The following is a 15913-nucleotide window of genomic DNA, read 5'->3' on the forward strand; positions in this document are numbered from 1 at the left end:
GGAAAAACTGTCCATATCCTGTTGGCCTTGTAATAGAGTTATTTAGTAAGCTGCAGGAATCAGTGAGGTCTCAGTCTGCATCCCTACCTAAGCATTTTACCTAAAAGATGCTAGAGATGAAAATTCTGAATCTCACCTGCATGTGCAAACACTAATCGTTGAGAGAATGGGTTTTTGTACCAAACCAGGCTCATAATGAGCACCATACATTATCATAGAATATTTTATTGATAAAACTGGAAGACACTCCTGAGAATTATTAAAGCAACACAATCTCAGTTCACTAAGCTAAAGGGGGAAGAAAACTGTTATTCGTTGGTACCACACAAGTCACATTTTCATAGCTGACTCCTTCACAACACTATACACATACTATGCACATGCACACAAATGATAACGTTTTGTGATACACCCCTTGCCCCTTGAAAAGTGACACGGAGAGCAATGAAAGAATGAAACATCAGAATAGATGGACAGAAAATACACATAATATATTTTATTTTCTGAAATTTCTGCATCCCTGGAAACTAGGGGCATTTCTGCTAACAATAATTTAGAAGATGTTGTAGAAGATGCCTGCCCACATAGGAAATCAGCAGCAAGCTGGAATTTTGAGGTGAACAACTAGTGAAAGACACAGAACTGAGCCATACAGAAAGAGGTGAGGAGAAAACATGCTTTTTTTTTCCCCAAGAACGGTAGTATCCTGAACTTCTAAATGAATTTCTGTAGAATACATTGATGACTAGTACTTGTGTTTGCCATGCGCTGAGGAAAAGAAAGGCATTAACCTCACTAAAAATATCTTGCCTGAAGAGTTCAAGGCCAGCTATGAGAAGGTTTGCTGTTTGGCAAGAAGAAACAACTCAACCTGAGTAAAAAAAACCCAAACACATCTGCAGAATATGATGATAAACTACTGAAGTTTCACAGACGTACTCCTACTTGCTCTTGTAAATAACTAACAGTGACCATGTATTTCATGTGGCTTAATGTCCAGTAACATTCCACAGTTCACCAATAAAACAGGTAGGGAAGCAAGCACATGTGCAAGGGAACAAAACAGCTGTCCCGTTAGATAAGCATCTCTGATGATAAGCAAATAACTACTGTAGGTTACTTCTAAGCATAAGACTTTTTATAAGAAGTTCCCAGCCTGAGGCATCTGTTTCTTAATCAGAGTTACTACATAATCTTAAATCCTTGTGTACATTAAGGCAATGGTCATGGCATTGAGACATACAAGTTTTCCCAAGTAATCCAAAATCTTGATACGAACCTTCTAATAATCTGTAAGACCCTCACATTTTCTCTTTTGATTCCCAATCCGTGTCTTGTTTAAAGTTGGGGGGGGGAGAAGAAAAAAGGTGAAGAATCAATAAACAATTAATGCTTATCTTCTAACTTCCAGCTGGCATATTTCTTTACAGTCAGCGGTACCCCTTTTCTAGCTGATTTCAGTGACACAATGCAGACCCCAATCCTGAAAATGTCCACGTGTTTTACTTTTCATGACTTAGCAACCCTACAGACTTGAAAAGAACTTGGACATGGGTCTACTCAATAGGTAACATTAAATTAAATTATATTTCTTCAGGAACAAGATTTACCTTGCTAGAAACATGTAAAAATGTGAAATTTAAATATTCAAAAATGTTGTTTGCATCAAAGAAGCCCCAAGACTATTCAGCAAAAAGTACAAATAAAAAAAAGAAACTGATACTTCAAGTTGGAAGAAATATTTGAGTGCTGGACAAGAAGGCACAGTAAAGGGAAATAATTCTTATTCACAGACAAAATTAGTCAATGAAAAACCTCTTTTCTAAACTAAGTAGCTTTGCTTTTAGTTCTCAAACTATTTATACGGAACACAAGAAAGCGGTTTGAATATGGTCAACCTCAGCTTGCATGTCCAAAACATGCCCCAAATAGCACAGATATTATTTGTTTTGTAATTAAGAGGAAAAGAAGGAAAGTTAGCTCATTGGTAGTTTATTTCAAAACCTTTTGAAGATTAATGTCCATAGGTGGTAGAGCATTCTAAGCTCTAGAGTTAGGAAAGACTTATACACTCCCTTTTTAAAATACAGATAAAACTTAAGATTTGCTTAATTGGACAGAATGCATCTGTGTTATCACTGAAAAACCAATTAGAAACTGATTAGAAACAAACTCACCCACAGTTTGGTCTGCACACCTCTTTCCAGAAATTCTGGTTAAGAAAATGTATTCTAAACCAAATTAATACCTTCTTTCCTGTCCTACACTTTGTTTCTTTAATGACCTCATAGACCTTGACTTCTCTTCCACTAATTAGGACAGCCAGTTGCCAAGTTTTCCCTTTCAGAGTACGGATAATGTTGTTACCTGTATGTGGGACCCAGTTCTGCATTATACTGGAACGGCTCCTCCAAAGAAGCTATTTTGACATAAATTCTATTAATGGGAAGCATTTGTTTCCTTAATGTAAACTGTGTGTTCTCTAAAAACTATCCACGCTTGACGATTCAGTTCCATGCAACGTTGGTCACAGAGAAATGTGCAAGATCTTGAAGCCTCTTTAATATTTACTGTACTTGGAAACAGAAAGCTTTTAAAAAGGACCATAAACTGGAGCCTTATGGGAGCAAGCTGTTCAAAGCTGGGCTTGTATAACATTATTCACGCAGGGTATTTCTAACCCTGACCAGTCCATCACACCTTCAACTTGAAGCTCCTACGACTTCTACATCTATTCATAGGTACCAATAAATGTCCCTTTAGCCAGGAAAGTGTAAAGCAAACAGATATAATACCATTTCTTATGCATGATAATCTCTTTTAATATCTACAAAAGACTTTAAGGAATAAAAACCTAAAGGTAAACTCTGAAATCCATAGAAAGGCACCTGTCTTTTTTTTTTTTTTTTTTTTTTTTTTACATTTGGCCTTTGTGCTTTCACATCACAGGTTAAAATATGTGAATACAGGTGAAACATTATTGAAATCATAATCGATGATTTAATAATGAGTTTAAGTGCTAAGTCACAAACTTTAAAAACGATACTATTAAAAGTGTTTTGCTTCGATTGTGTATTACGTGAAACAAATTCACATTTACTTAATGACAAATTTTACTGCACTTCTAAATGAGTAACTATCTTCAAAAATACACTTCCATGATTTTATATCAGACGCAGTTTATAATTAAAAGATTAGAACAATTTGGGTTGAAAAGACATTACAAAACAAAGCACTTAAAATTATTGAACAAGATATTACAGCCAAGTATTTCAGATATTTGAAATCACCTTTCTTGGGTCATGAGTCAAAGACTGTGATACCTGCCAAGAAGGGTAAAAAAGGCTAACAACCCTCAAATACGTTTGGTTTTTTTTTTTAAAGCAAGGCTGCAACTACAAAAATGGGTAGAGTTGAGTAGAACAAACATCTTGAAACAAACATATTATGCAGTGAGGTATGGTAGTGTTGAAGTGCTACAGTGGATTTCTGCGTATTCAAACTTATTTCAGGTCAACTACTTTGAAGTTTGAGATCAGCAGACCACTGGCTGCTTGCTGCAATCTTTTGTCATATGACCCTTTCTTAGATGTCCAATGGCCACAGAGCAGATACATTCAATTAAGCAGAAACTAACAACGTGATCAGATATGAATGAGCATATCTGGCAATTTAGAAGGCAAACTGTAAGTAAAAATGCAAGCATACAACTTATTCGTAATAAATACATTTTCAAGCATTTAGCATTATCAATATTTTAAAAAGAATTTAAATAATAAATGCAACTATTTTATACAGAACTGTACCATTTATTATACACACAAGTATATCAGTTCCCTTTGTTTACAAAGGCTGGTTACAGGTATATGGAATGTTACAGTACCATCTTGCATAAAATTTTAGTACAATTCGTACTTCAAAAAAAGGGTGCAAAACACCAGCCTAATAAATCTGACTGAATTGAAATATTTTTAATTACATCATTAACACATACACAACAAGCTGTACATAAGCCCACTTTTTCAATCACCACTTCAAGATACTGTAGCAAGTACGTTAGATTATAAATGATTCCGACTATTCAGTTAAATTTATTAAAGGTCTGCACTGCTACTCACTCTGGAACCTTTGAGATATAGCCTGTATTCATGAATTACTGAGCTCTTGTTAGTACAGTTAAAAGGCAGTCAGCACTGGTTGCCAAAGTACTAGTCACAAGAGATTTCCTCAGAGAAACTTCACCCGGGAACAAACGTTTTTGGATACTTTTTTTCCTTCAAAAATAAAAAAAGAAGTTTTATGGGGTCAAGACTCTCCGTTCTGTACCTTGGATGCTGGTGGATGCATGAAGTCCTTAAAGGGAACCAGTGCCTCTTTCAGAGCAGAGCACACTTCCGAGGATGAGCAGGTGATACATTCTACTAAAGTCGGGTACAAGGCAATAACTTGTGCCCATGTGTTAGCGTCAACTGCAATGAAGAAAAGAACAGACTGAATCACTTACTGCTGTCCAAATTCTTACAACGGATTTTTTCAATACCCGTATAAATCAGGGCACATTCAGGTGCCTGAACATAGGTACTAGCGCTACATAGACACTACGACATCTGCACAGGGCTCTCGGATATGATGTAGGATTTTTGCAGGAGAGCCATACATAGTCTTTTTTGCAGCAGCAGCTGGAAGCCAGATGGGATATCCATAAAATGGTGCTACACACCTGTGTTTCTACATATGAGTCATTCACTGTGTTTTCTGGATAAAGAACTGACAAATTGAAGATACTACTTTTATTAAATCCACAACAGACATACATTTTCTGCCTGCTTTTCTCAGCTATTGACAGAAAGTTGAATTGGATGCACATTTCACTTTTGGAAATTTGTCAGCAATGAGGCCTTCTATTAATTTCAAATCATTCCAGATTACAAGACCTATAGAGAGCAGAGGGAGAAGCACTGGACCAAGACACAAAAATATCCGTGGTAAAGTTTGTTTGTCTGACAAGCGAGATTAAACATTGTAGCATGAATCTTATTTATTGTGTCACTTCCTTGCTTACCTCTGTTTTAGCTCTGTTTTCAAAAGAGAATAAAACCCTGATTTCAGACAACGTTAATAATTTTCTTAAAGAAATAAAACTATTAAAAGCTAGAAGAAATGGGAGTAAAGTGATTCTCTAATTTCTCCAGTGGTTTTCTTCATAAGAAGGTACGCAGGAGGTTGGGCAATCACTGCCATACATGGACCAGGTGAAGAATTTCTCTCATTGCAGGAAAAGGGATGTGGGGAACAGTCCAGCTGAGCTGCCTACTCTACCCCTGTAAGAGAAAGGCCCACCAAAGTAGCACTTCAGCTGCCTTCAGGGCTCGCCAGAAGCCTTTATGTATCCTGGCATAGTTCTGCCCTCAGCCTTTTGCCATCAGCCTTGGAAACCACATTATATCAGAAATCTGGCTGCTCACTGATGCTGCAAGTGAGGCACCGCCTCTTTCAGGAAACCCACCTGCCTGTGTCTTCCCGGAAAGGCTGAGTTGTTTGTTTGTTTCAGGATTGAAAAGGTTTTTTCTGTTCCTCATAATATCAAAAGCAGGGAGGCAGAGGGAAGTGTTGTATATGCAATTCTGTCAGAGTTGCAGAGTCCAGTGCAGCTGGTTTAACTAAGACTCCTGACCACGTTTTCTGGTGGGAACTCTCCATGTGTACAGTATGTGCAGCTTACAGGAGGAGCAGGACGCATGATAATAAATGAAGTTGAGGTCTTCCATTTAATTCAGCCCTTTAAATACATCTGTCAACCATTTACTTGGGCATCAGTGAGCTAAGACATCTTTCTGAATACGGGGGGCAGGAGGTACTAGAGCAGAAAGGGAGGGAAAGCAAGGCCGCAAGTTTAAGTATCTAACGGCCTGCCCATTCGTTTAACTTGTACGCCCCTTTAATTGCAGAGTGCACCTGTGTGAACGTGATCCATAGCAGCCTATAAAGGTATCATGAGAAGAAAAAGGATCTAGGAAGACTACAGGTATTTAAGCATTCTATTAACATTTTATGGAAGGTCTTCTGTTTGTTTGTTTTTAGAAGACACCAAACTCTATCTAATAAAAGACACCATAACTTGAAGTTTTCTGTTTTATTAAACATATCTTAGGACCTTATACTTTTAGGTATACTGGAAAAACTTTGTGGGGTTTTTTTTCGGTCTGCCACCTACATATACACAGAATTACAAAATACTGTATCTTACAGATTACACTTTTCTTTCAAATTTGTGTGAAAATTAGTACAGGAAAGAATAAATATCTCTTTATGGCAGATATAATGTTATCTTGTTTAGAACCATGTTGTTTAACAATAACTTACCATTTTCAGGTTGAGTTTTTTTAAGTGAATCTATGAGAGTACTGACAGCTTTTAAAACAAATATGATTTCTGTTACTTGTTGCCTACAAAGGGAAAAATGCAAACAGTCAACTGCTCGTTTTTGTCTCAAGAATATAAGTTTTCTTTGAAACTTACACAACATTAAAAAAAACACATAATGGAAACAGCTGCAAGGAAGCCTACCAAAAAAAGGATATTTAGAGATTAAAGTTATCATTGTCTCTAACTTTCCCACCATCATTGCTGCTGTCTCAGCTGGGATAACTTTAAATTTGATACTGGAAACAGTAACAGCGTACATATCTCAATCTGAAAGTACTCATGTACATGATTAACTGTAACATGAAAATAATCAATCGCATCATTCATGATGAAAACCTTCAAAAGTTAAGTGAAATTTAAATGAGATCCCATTTTAAAGAATTTCCTGGTACTTTGGTCAATTTTTCTGTTTCAAGAACAATTACTTCAGTAATGATTCACAACTTTGCTGTTTGGATATTTTATCTTATTTTTGAGGAGACTCTCCACCTCTCAATTTAGAAACTATACATAGCTCTACTGGGAATAAAGGGAAATCAGATTTCAGAAATATTACATTACAGATATCAGAAACAATGTTTCAGTAACTGAAAATGTTAGTTACTAAGTCACATTCCTATTGTTTATGTAACAGCACTGAATACAACCATTATTATTTAAAGCTTTTTCAACAAAAAATTGGTATCAACATTTTCTTTGAAACTTTGTTTCTCTTCCCCACAAACATTTCCCGGGCTTTAAATTTCAGCCACCCACCCACAATATTTTTTTTAATGATTGAATGATATTTTGAATGCAACCTTCTTCTCATAAAGTACTGGTAATACCTTTCATTTCCTAAAGACAAGGCACATACCGTGGAAGAGGACATTTGCCACTCAATCTCTCATCTTCTATGTAGCGATGCAATACATCCTGTGACCTTTTCAAGAGCACAGCAAGTGCCATTCTAGAGATGTAGCCTTCCTGAGGAGTTGTGACTTTATTACTGAATGAAAACTGGAGCAGTGTTTCAAAACACACCTTAGAAAACTCCTCTCTCATTCGAATATCTATTTCAGCTTCTGTCAAAAGTAAAATGTCCTATTTAATTGTGCAGCATGCATGCCAATGCACTAAATGTTGCATTTCAATCAGTTTATTATATTTTGCAAAAAGGTTATCACTCCTCTAGTATTAAAAAAGATTAACAGCGATACAAACAAATATTAAGAATACATTCTAAGAAAAGGTGACTGTGCAATAATCACAGTAGTTCCAAAAATAAAAGATAAAATATGCAACACATTCAGTAACGTGTTACCTACTTGACATTGCTTTAATAATAAAATATATGAAATCAATTTAAAAAAAACAGCAACCCCAGTTCTACATCATAAGTACTAATGTTTGGTACTGTACAACCCAAATATTTTTCTCTGTAATGACTTATATCCATTTTTTTTTTTTCACCTCTCCCAAAAACTATAAATGTTTTTCTGAAAGGCAGAGAAGGTATCTGGTTAGGTACGCCATATAGTCATGCTAAGGTCATTTAGTTTTTAGGAACAGGATATTATGTCTGTCTTACAATTGTCTGAGATTATTGTTAGAACTATTTCAGCTGGCACAATGCAAAACAGACTATGTAGAAAGTATAAATATAAAGTAACACAAGTACAATATTATATATGATACTGACCAAGAAGTAAGGAAATAATTTTTTAAAAATTGCAAGGAATGCTTGGCAACTTCCATGAAATAAAATACAGTGTATAAAAACATAAGCTGGATATCAAACAGTCTACACTGACTACATGCCATGGAACTTCAAGTCTTCTTCAGAATAAGTACTCTCAACATTTTCATTACTTTCTAGTAGATTTAAACACCGTATCTTTTGTCATTCAGGTACCATACCTGTAAAGGAGGACGACTGAGAATGTATTGAGCCTTTATTGAGCATAGTCATTATTTGACCAACAAATTCCTTAGGAATAAAATTAGCATATGGCAGTATCTCTGTGCTGATAAGCTGCACCACCTAAAATAAATATATTTATATTGGTTTTCTGAATATTAAAGATGTAATTCTAGTACAAAGAAGACAGAAACATTAAACAAAAGAGACATGCCTAATGAAACCTCACAAAATCTTCCAATGCTAGCTTTTAAAATTTGCAGATGTGTCCAAAAATTGTGGTCTTGCGTGTAACGTTAAACTTGAAATAATAAACTTTCCCCCCCACCACTTTTGTCAGAGTTCCTGAAGCAGTTACCACTCAGATTTCCACTGACATTTGAAGTATATTCTTCAAATCAAATTTATGGTCTTGAAAAGAGAAGATATAACGCCAGGAATCGTCCTCTCCCTCCACCCAATTCAATATCCTCACTGTGACATTAACACATATATCACATGCTTACAATGTGACATCTGCAAAGCAGAACAAGTGAGTTAATTATCTAAACAAGCTTAAGGCAATGCACATTAACTGAAATGCTTTCTATCCACGGTCTTGATGCTCCCATTCAGGAACAAAGTGGGTTTAGATCTCCATAAATTAAAGCATTAGATCTCAGTGTTCTGCTCACTGCAAGCAGAACCGCTCCGCTTTTCATCCAGAAATCTCTCTGACCCAGCTACCACTCTGGAGAGATGACAGGCGGTCAAACCCTCAGATATTGCCATGTCTCCTCTGCAACTCCCCTTCTTTTGTACCCCTAATCCCTGGTCTGCCACATCTCTTTGTCCTGGAGTGAAAAGGGACCAGTCCCTCTTCATTCAAAGTATCATCATCTCTTAATTTTCTTCGGCCTCATCCAACCAAACATGATCTCTTCTACAATGACAGCGGTCTCTGTACTGCACAAACAAGACATCATTTCTTCATTTATGCACAAGCTTTTCAGTATTGAGAACACATCTGGAGGGCAATAATGTCATTGCTGACTGAATGCCCCCCCTCAACACAGAAAGCACTCACTTTAGGTTTAATTGTCAGCTTCCTCCATGGTTTACAATTACCTGTGTAATTGCTTGGCAATAACATAATAAGTAAGAATCAGATAACGGGTTAGAGGCAGAAGCACATTCTGGTTTAGCCACTCTACGCTGTTTTGAACTGGAGTGCATGAGAAGTAGTTTTTGGCATGCCGCTTCCTACGTTTTGCGTAACTCTGAAGCAGCTGAATTCTGAGCCTAGGAATTTCCTGTCTTGTTTTCAAACAGGAGAACAGTATCACAGAAAAAATAACGAGTGGGTAACTTTTCAAAAAATTATTTCAGAACCAAATGCAATCTGTGAACATCACTATCTCGTTATGTTCGACAGCGTATTTGTTATAGTCTCCTTACCTCAACATCAATACTCTCATTCTTCTGAAATTCTTGAATTGAGAGATTATCAGGAGGTGTACTAAAAATAAACATACTACGTTATACTTTTAAATTCACAACATGTGTAAGGAGATGAGTATGGGAAAATGCATTACATTTAAAGTTACTACATGCATCAAGTTGGTACTATTATATGGTAATGATTAACATTTTAGAATAAAATCTTATGAATAATGATGATAAAAATGATTCAAAGGAAGAAAGTACTAAAACACTAAAATTGAAGAGTTACAACTGATGGACCTGATTAAGGACTTGCATCACCGACACCATTTTTCATATGCATCTCAAAGTAATCTCTCTTGTCTTATATGTGCAAAAGGCACAGTATCTATTTAGATGAGTCTGTAAAGGTACCATCAGGGGATCATGCTTTATTACATTTTACTTTTTCTCTCACTTTGCAAGATAAGAGACTTCTGATTTTCAGCAGTACATCTGTAAAAAAACCTTAATTTTAATTTTACATTTTCTTCTGCATTAATGAAACACACTTTTCATTAATGGGACATTACTTTGTCTTCTTCCTTGGTAACTGAAGTGATGTATTTGTTCTCATTCTTAATGAATTTTATGAAGAAACAAACCCATTTTACAAACAATAATTTTGAAGAAATTCTGAACTTTCTGCAGTTCTTCCATTGTATACAAAAATTTATTTACTGATGAAATGTCCAGAAGTGATTCAACCATGAAAATTACTCAATACTTTAAAAGATCCTACCTTACCTACTTGTAAATTTGGAAATCTTGTATCACTTGATTGGAAATTTTATGCCAGCCATCAGTCATGCAGTTTTCTCCGGTGAAGTTTTATCTCATTTATTGAGTCCTTCCTTGTACTTACTGGACTACCTGTTCAGTGATTTCAAATTCCTTTCCTTTGCTGGATTATGCTTCTGCTGAGTTACTGGGCCAAGTTCCTCAGCAGGACAGAAAGAGTAAAGGCCTCCTACTTAGACAGCAATCAACTACTTGAGCTGATGTGCCTACATCAGTGTTTTAGTTTGGACCAGACATGGGCTTTTCAAGTTAAACTTCTAGACATCCCCATTTATAAACCTTGGTTCATGTCTGGTCTTAAGAGTGCATAGAACGGGATTCATTTTCAGTTAGACTAAACAAAAAAAGTACTCCAAGCTCTCGTAGATGCTTGCATGACAAAAAGCCAGACTAGAGCTACTCTGAAATAAAACACCTAAAGTGAGCACTCTGCGGGTGATGGGTCCTCATGAACTGTTTTGCTTTACAGATCTGCTTCTACTGCACCTTGCGGGGAGCAGAAATCAAAGAAGGTACTTCTCACAATAGATAAACTCTGAAATACCTTGCTTACAACCCCATAATCATAGGATTGCCGGATAAAATCTACACAGATTCAACATATAGTTAGCAAAATCTTCAGAAGAAAAATCGATTATGAGCCAGTGACAACCTGTGGTAGAAGAACTTTCTGAGCTACGTAAATTGGGAGGCTGAAGGAGCATATCATGAAAGTATCACTATGTGGTCACCTTGCACTCTTCCTTAGGTATCCCACTAATCCAACAGAAAGAGCACATAGGTCTAGATACTGTCTGTTCTGACCTAGTTACGCCGTTCTCGTTTTTCTGACATAGAGCAGAAGTTGGAATCCTCATGCCTATGTCTCTCTGAAATTTAAAGACAGTTGCAAAACCCACTGGATTATGGGTTCAGTTTCACCGTAGTGTCTGATTTGCACTGAAGGTAACACGTTACTAGAGCTAATGGAATAACCAGTAGCATTAACAACAAAAATCAGAGACAAGGCGCTATATAAGGTCAATATAATTTCATATATTAAATTCTCTCCTTTTCCCATAATTTTACTTTTTGTCTTTTTAAAATAACTATAACATCTTCAAGCTGAGGAACAGTTTGGAAATTTGACCACTTGAAAGGAACACTTAGAAATACTGGAATTAAGATTGCCTGTGGTACTTCAACTTGCTGCTATTGTATATGCTTGTGTGTTACGATGCATCTTAAATTAGAGGATGCTTTTTTTTTTTTTTTCTCTCCAGAAAAACCATCTGATTAAGTGCACAGGATGGTCACTACTGAGAAGGAAGGAAAATGATAGGGTCAATCTGCCACAACGTTCCCTGCCTAATTTATGTCAGAATAGGCAGATGCAAGGAAAGGAGAGCTCCGGACTGAACAAAGAACCAAGCTGTTCTGTAAGCAGAGGAATCGGTGCAGTATTGTAGTGACAAGCAGACTGGCATCCTTTGGCTTATTTCCAAACTCCCTCCCCAGCCCCCAGCTTTTCCTCCACCCCACGTCCCTCCCCAGGAAACAACAGACATGTGGTGGGTAGTTCAGAGCTAAGCACGTGCTCACTGGCTAGGCAGCTGCCAAATGTACGGCTGTGGACCTGTGCCAGCCTTGTTCTCATAAGGGTACTCGTCTGGGCCTGTCTTCTCCATCCCACTGCCAATTTTAGTGAAAGGTTTAAGAACTTTGGAGGCTTCTAAATCTCATTCAAAGCTGGTTAGTTTAGCTAACAGGTTTGGTTTTTTCCCCTCAGTGCCCCTATATGATGCTGACCAAGTCAAATAAGATTTTTCCAAGATAGGCTTTTTTCCCCCTATCTTCTGGGTGCTTAGCATGAGACACGTGAAGTTCAGTCTGCACACCTACAGCTAATTTTCAGTTTTGACAATTATGACAGTATGTACCCATGTTCCTGCTTGAAAAATAAATGTATCTCCCTTCCTCAAAGGGACTTTATGTAGATCTTCACCACTGCCTGTGAAACACTCAAGTGTTACATTTATGACTACAAAAAACCCAAAGAAGAAAATATGAAATACTGTATTTATTATTGGTTTGTGTGTTAGGCAGTCAGGAAGTTCGGAGTTATATATTGAAAACAAAGAATAAAATAAAATATTAAGTAGCTGTTCAGTCAGTACCTTTTGTAACATATAAAGAAGTTAACTATGCAAACCTTTAAATAGTAACGTAACCTATTATGACGCATATAAATGCAGGTCATGTTGAAATACATGGGAAGCTTTCATTCTGACACTTCCTAATTTACAACTGACTGACTTTCTGAGCTGAGCTTTGCTTTAAAAAGATGTTAAGACCTTTCTGTCCAGTCATCTATATCTGATCTGCCATATATGCTACAGATTATGCTACATACTTGTTCACGTAGCAAATTACTCCCAATTAAATAGATTTTTGTAAGGTGTCTATATGAAACATCTATCTAGGGGCCAAAAGCTTTGCTGGTCTGATGCAATACAGCCAAACTGTACCAGAAGGGTCAAGAGCCAGGGAAGACAAGAGGCAGCGCAATGCAGACTGTTCCTATGTGCAGGCTTTCCTAGGTACAGAGCTCCCAGCCGCTGCCCACTGTCTAGGGAGGGCTTTGGAGCGTAACAACAAAGAGCTAACAGCCACCCAGAGTCCTGCCGTGCACAGCAGCACTCTGCTCTGAAGCATCTTTTTGGAGAGTATTGATTTAATTCCCTCATGGGAGCACAGACTTCTGCTCTAGTAAATTATATATATACACACATACGTTTGTTGAATTTTATTTTATATAATGGCTTGACATGTTTCCATGAAAGCCTCTGGGAAAGAAGAAAGTTATGAAATAATACAGACCAGGCTCTTACTAGAAGACAATTTTGTGTAAATTAAGTTACATGAAATGTATTAATTTTTAAATGTCATTTTGATTTATAATAAAAATCAAGATTACTGAGCCTCCTCAGCTGTAGCTTGCTTTAAAAAAAAGGCAAAAAAAAAAGCTGCAGCTTATTGCTTGGAAGCTGTTAATTCTCTGTGACAGTAACATTTTCCTTTTTCATTTACCTGGGCTCTTTTGGCTATATTTGAAATTTCTTGATGTACAAAGCTGCAGAGACCATTTCTGCTGTGCTTTGTACTTTTTAGACATCAATGAGTATCTCCTCTCATTCAGCCCCATAGCTGACTTGAAAACCTGTTACTGTCCAAAAGACAGAGGCAAGACCATGCAGAGGAGGTTCACCATTTTGAACACAGAGATTCACAGAGCTTTCATTTAAGGGTTCTAAACACAGTGACCTCTTGTCTAACCAATGCCAACTCATTTTCACTGGTGGAAGCAGTATTAGGCTATCTACACGTGATTTCTAGGACCACAGTGATTAGAAGAATTATGAGTTAGATTAGAAAAATGTTTAAAATGTTGATTAAAAATGTAGAACATCAGTGAAATAGAAAGAGTTTTATTTTTCTACTCTATCCTCAGCCAGGTAGAGACTTGGAGAACGTGCATACAAAAATGAGACAATATGCACTGGAATATTTTAATGAACAAAGCTAAAGGGAAAAACTAGCCAAATCTGTTATGCAGTGTTGCTAGGAGTACTGACTGCAATAACACATTACCAAGTTTTACAGAAATGCAGATATTTCATATTTAGAACCATCCCAACAGTGCTAAGTCAGCTTTGAAGAATAAGGGTTTGAAGAGCAGATACAAAAGGAAGATATTTACCTAGCTTTGCATGAAGCTGGACAGATAATAGCATGGAACATGTAGAACATTAAGTAGTGGAAAGTGTGGAGTATGAAAAGGTATACAGGAGCGAAGGAAGAAAAGTAAGTTTCTTTGTGACAAAACATTTCGGTTTCCTCGAAGCAGAGCGCATAGGAAAAATTACAGAATGCCGGCATAAGAAAGTGAATTTTCAGTTCTAACTGTATTCAGGTCTAACTGAATATATCTAACTGTATTACTCTCACAAGGGGTGACGTGTTAGATAATGGTAAAAATCCAGATAATGCAGTAATGCTGTTACTCTGTCTCACTGATAGCCTCCTGGGGTGTCTCTGAATTGCACTGTCCAAATTCTTTGCGCTCCAGACCCTTTTCAATCCATGCTGGTCTTCAGCAGTGCAGTTGATTTGTACACTTCTGCACCTGACTTAATAAACCGCCTGTCCTGCATGGCACAGTTGCAAGTTGGAAAGCCACCAGGGATGACTGACTTACAGTCCAGTAAGCCACAGTTATGATCAGCAGGGTCACTAAAACCAAGTCAAGTTTACAAGTCACTAATCTAACTAAGAGCACAGGGTGCTCTCATCTTCTCATCTGTGGCTTAGTTAATTGATTTTGGTGATACAGACCAAAATCCAAGTACTATCAAAAGTTTTAAAAAACATAACTCATTGTTAATATAAATAAATCAGGGAACACACTGAAAACCACCTTTTTTACCACCTAGCTGGCCTAAAATAAAGGACCAATATGGACAGCTGGAAAGGAAAGTACATCCCCATTGCCTTCTCCTACATTCTGAAGGTTGACATGTACCTCAACTCAGTGATAAATTTTAGCTGTTACTTTCAAAACAGTGAATAGATTCTCCCAAACTACTCTGGAATAAGACACCGCTATGATTAACATGTATTTTCTATTAGAACTATAACAAAGAAAAAATATTGAAAGAACACGGTAGATTTGAAAATTCTGAATTCAATTTACTTAGAAAAGGAACAACTACAAATGTAAGAGACTGACTATACTGCAATTACAATCCACAAAAAGACACAATTTAGATAGTTCTAACACAAAAGGGACAGGTTGCCCTATTTGCCAAGGCTAGTTTCACAGCATTTTGCGCAGAAGTGCCGAAGGACTTAACCAAAGGAAATCAGAAGAGAATTACCTCAATGTGGGGAACTTCCACAGCTACCTCTAGAGCCCTCCTTGCATCACTGAGAGAGAGGCACGCTTCAGGAGCATTGTGGGGAGGAGGAGGAGGAAGAGGATGAAGAAAAGGAAAAATGACTGCTATTACTAATTGTCCTGACTACTGGCATGAGGCAGATGTACTCCCTTCTTAGCTTTAACTTTTTTTAGGACCACAAGGCTCAGGCTGATAGAGGGAACAGAAAGACTATCTATCCTAAAGCTACTAAGGGATAAGGCTGTAACTGTACGTAGGAGAACCATGCGCTTGGGAAGACAAACTGCTATTTAGGAAAAGATGGACATTAGGGGGGCAAAAGAAACCCAAACCAGACGCTCAGCAGCCATACAATGTACAACTATATAAGCAAAAAATCATCTACTCA

The 15913-nt window shown here is 37.1% G+C and overlaps 1 protein-coding gene across 2 annotated transcripts in view; it reads right to left on the reverse strand.

The window, feature by feature from the left end:
- Positions 1 to 2925: 2925 nt before the first annotated feature.
- The window catches only part of MON2 (MON2 homolog (S. cerevisiae)), a 58899-nt gene continuing 45911 nt past the window's right edge, over positions 2926 to 15913 (reverse strand). For both annotated transcript variants that reach the window (XM_009327589.1, XM_009327590.1), the window contains 5 exons: positions 9764 to 9824; positions 8326 to 8449; positions 7283 to 7490; positions 6364 to 6446; positions 2926 to 4469 (listed from right to left, as the gene is read on the reverse strand). In XM_009327589.1, the coding sequence (XP_009325864.1) occupies positions 4306 to 4469; positions 6364 to 6446; positions 7283 to 7490; positions 8326 to 8449; positions 9764 to 9824 (640 nt within the window). In that variant the 3' untranslated portion in view covers positions 2926 to 4305. The remainder of the gene's footprint in view (positions 4470 to 6363; positions 6447 to 7282; positions 7491 to 8325; positions 8450 to 9763; positions 9825 to 15913) is intronic.

This window comes from Pygoscelis adeliae, unplaced genomic scaffold (assembly GCF_000699105.1).
Source record: "Pygoscelis adeliae isolate BGI_AS28 unplaced genomic scaffold, ASM69910v1 Scaffold113, whole genome shotgun sequence".
Lineage (NCBI taxonomy): Eukaryota > Metazoa > Chordata > Aves > Sphenisciformes > Spheniscidae > Pygoscelis > Pygoscelis adeliae.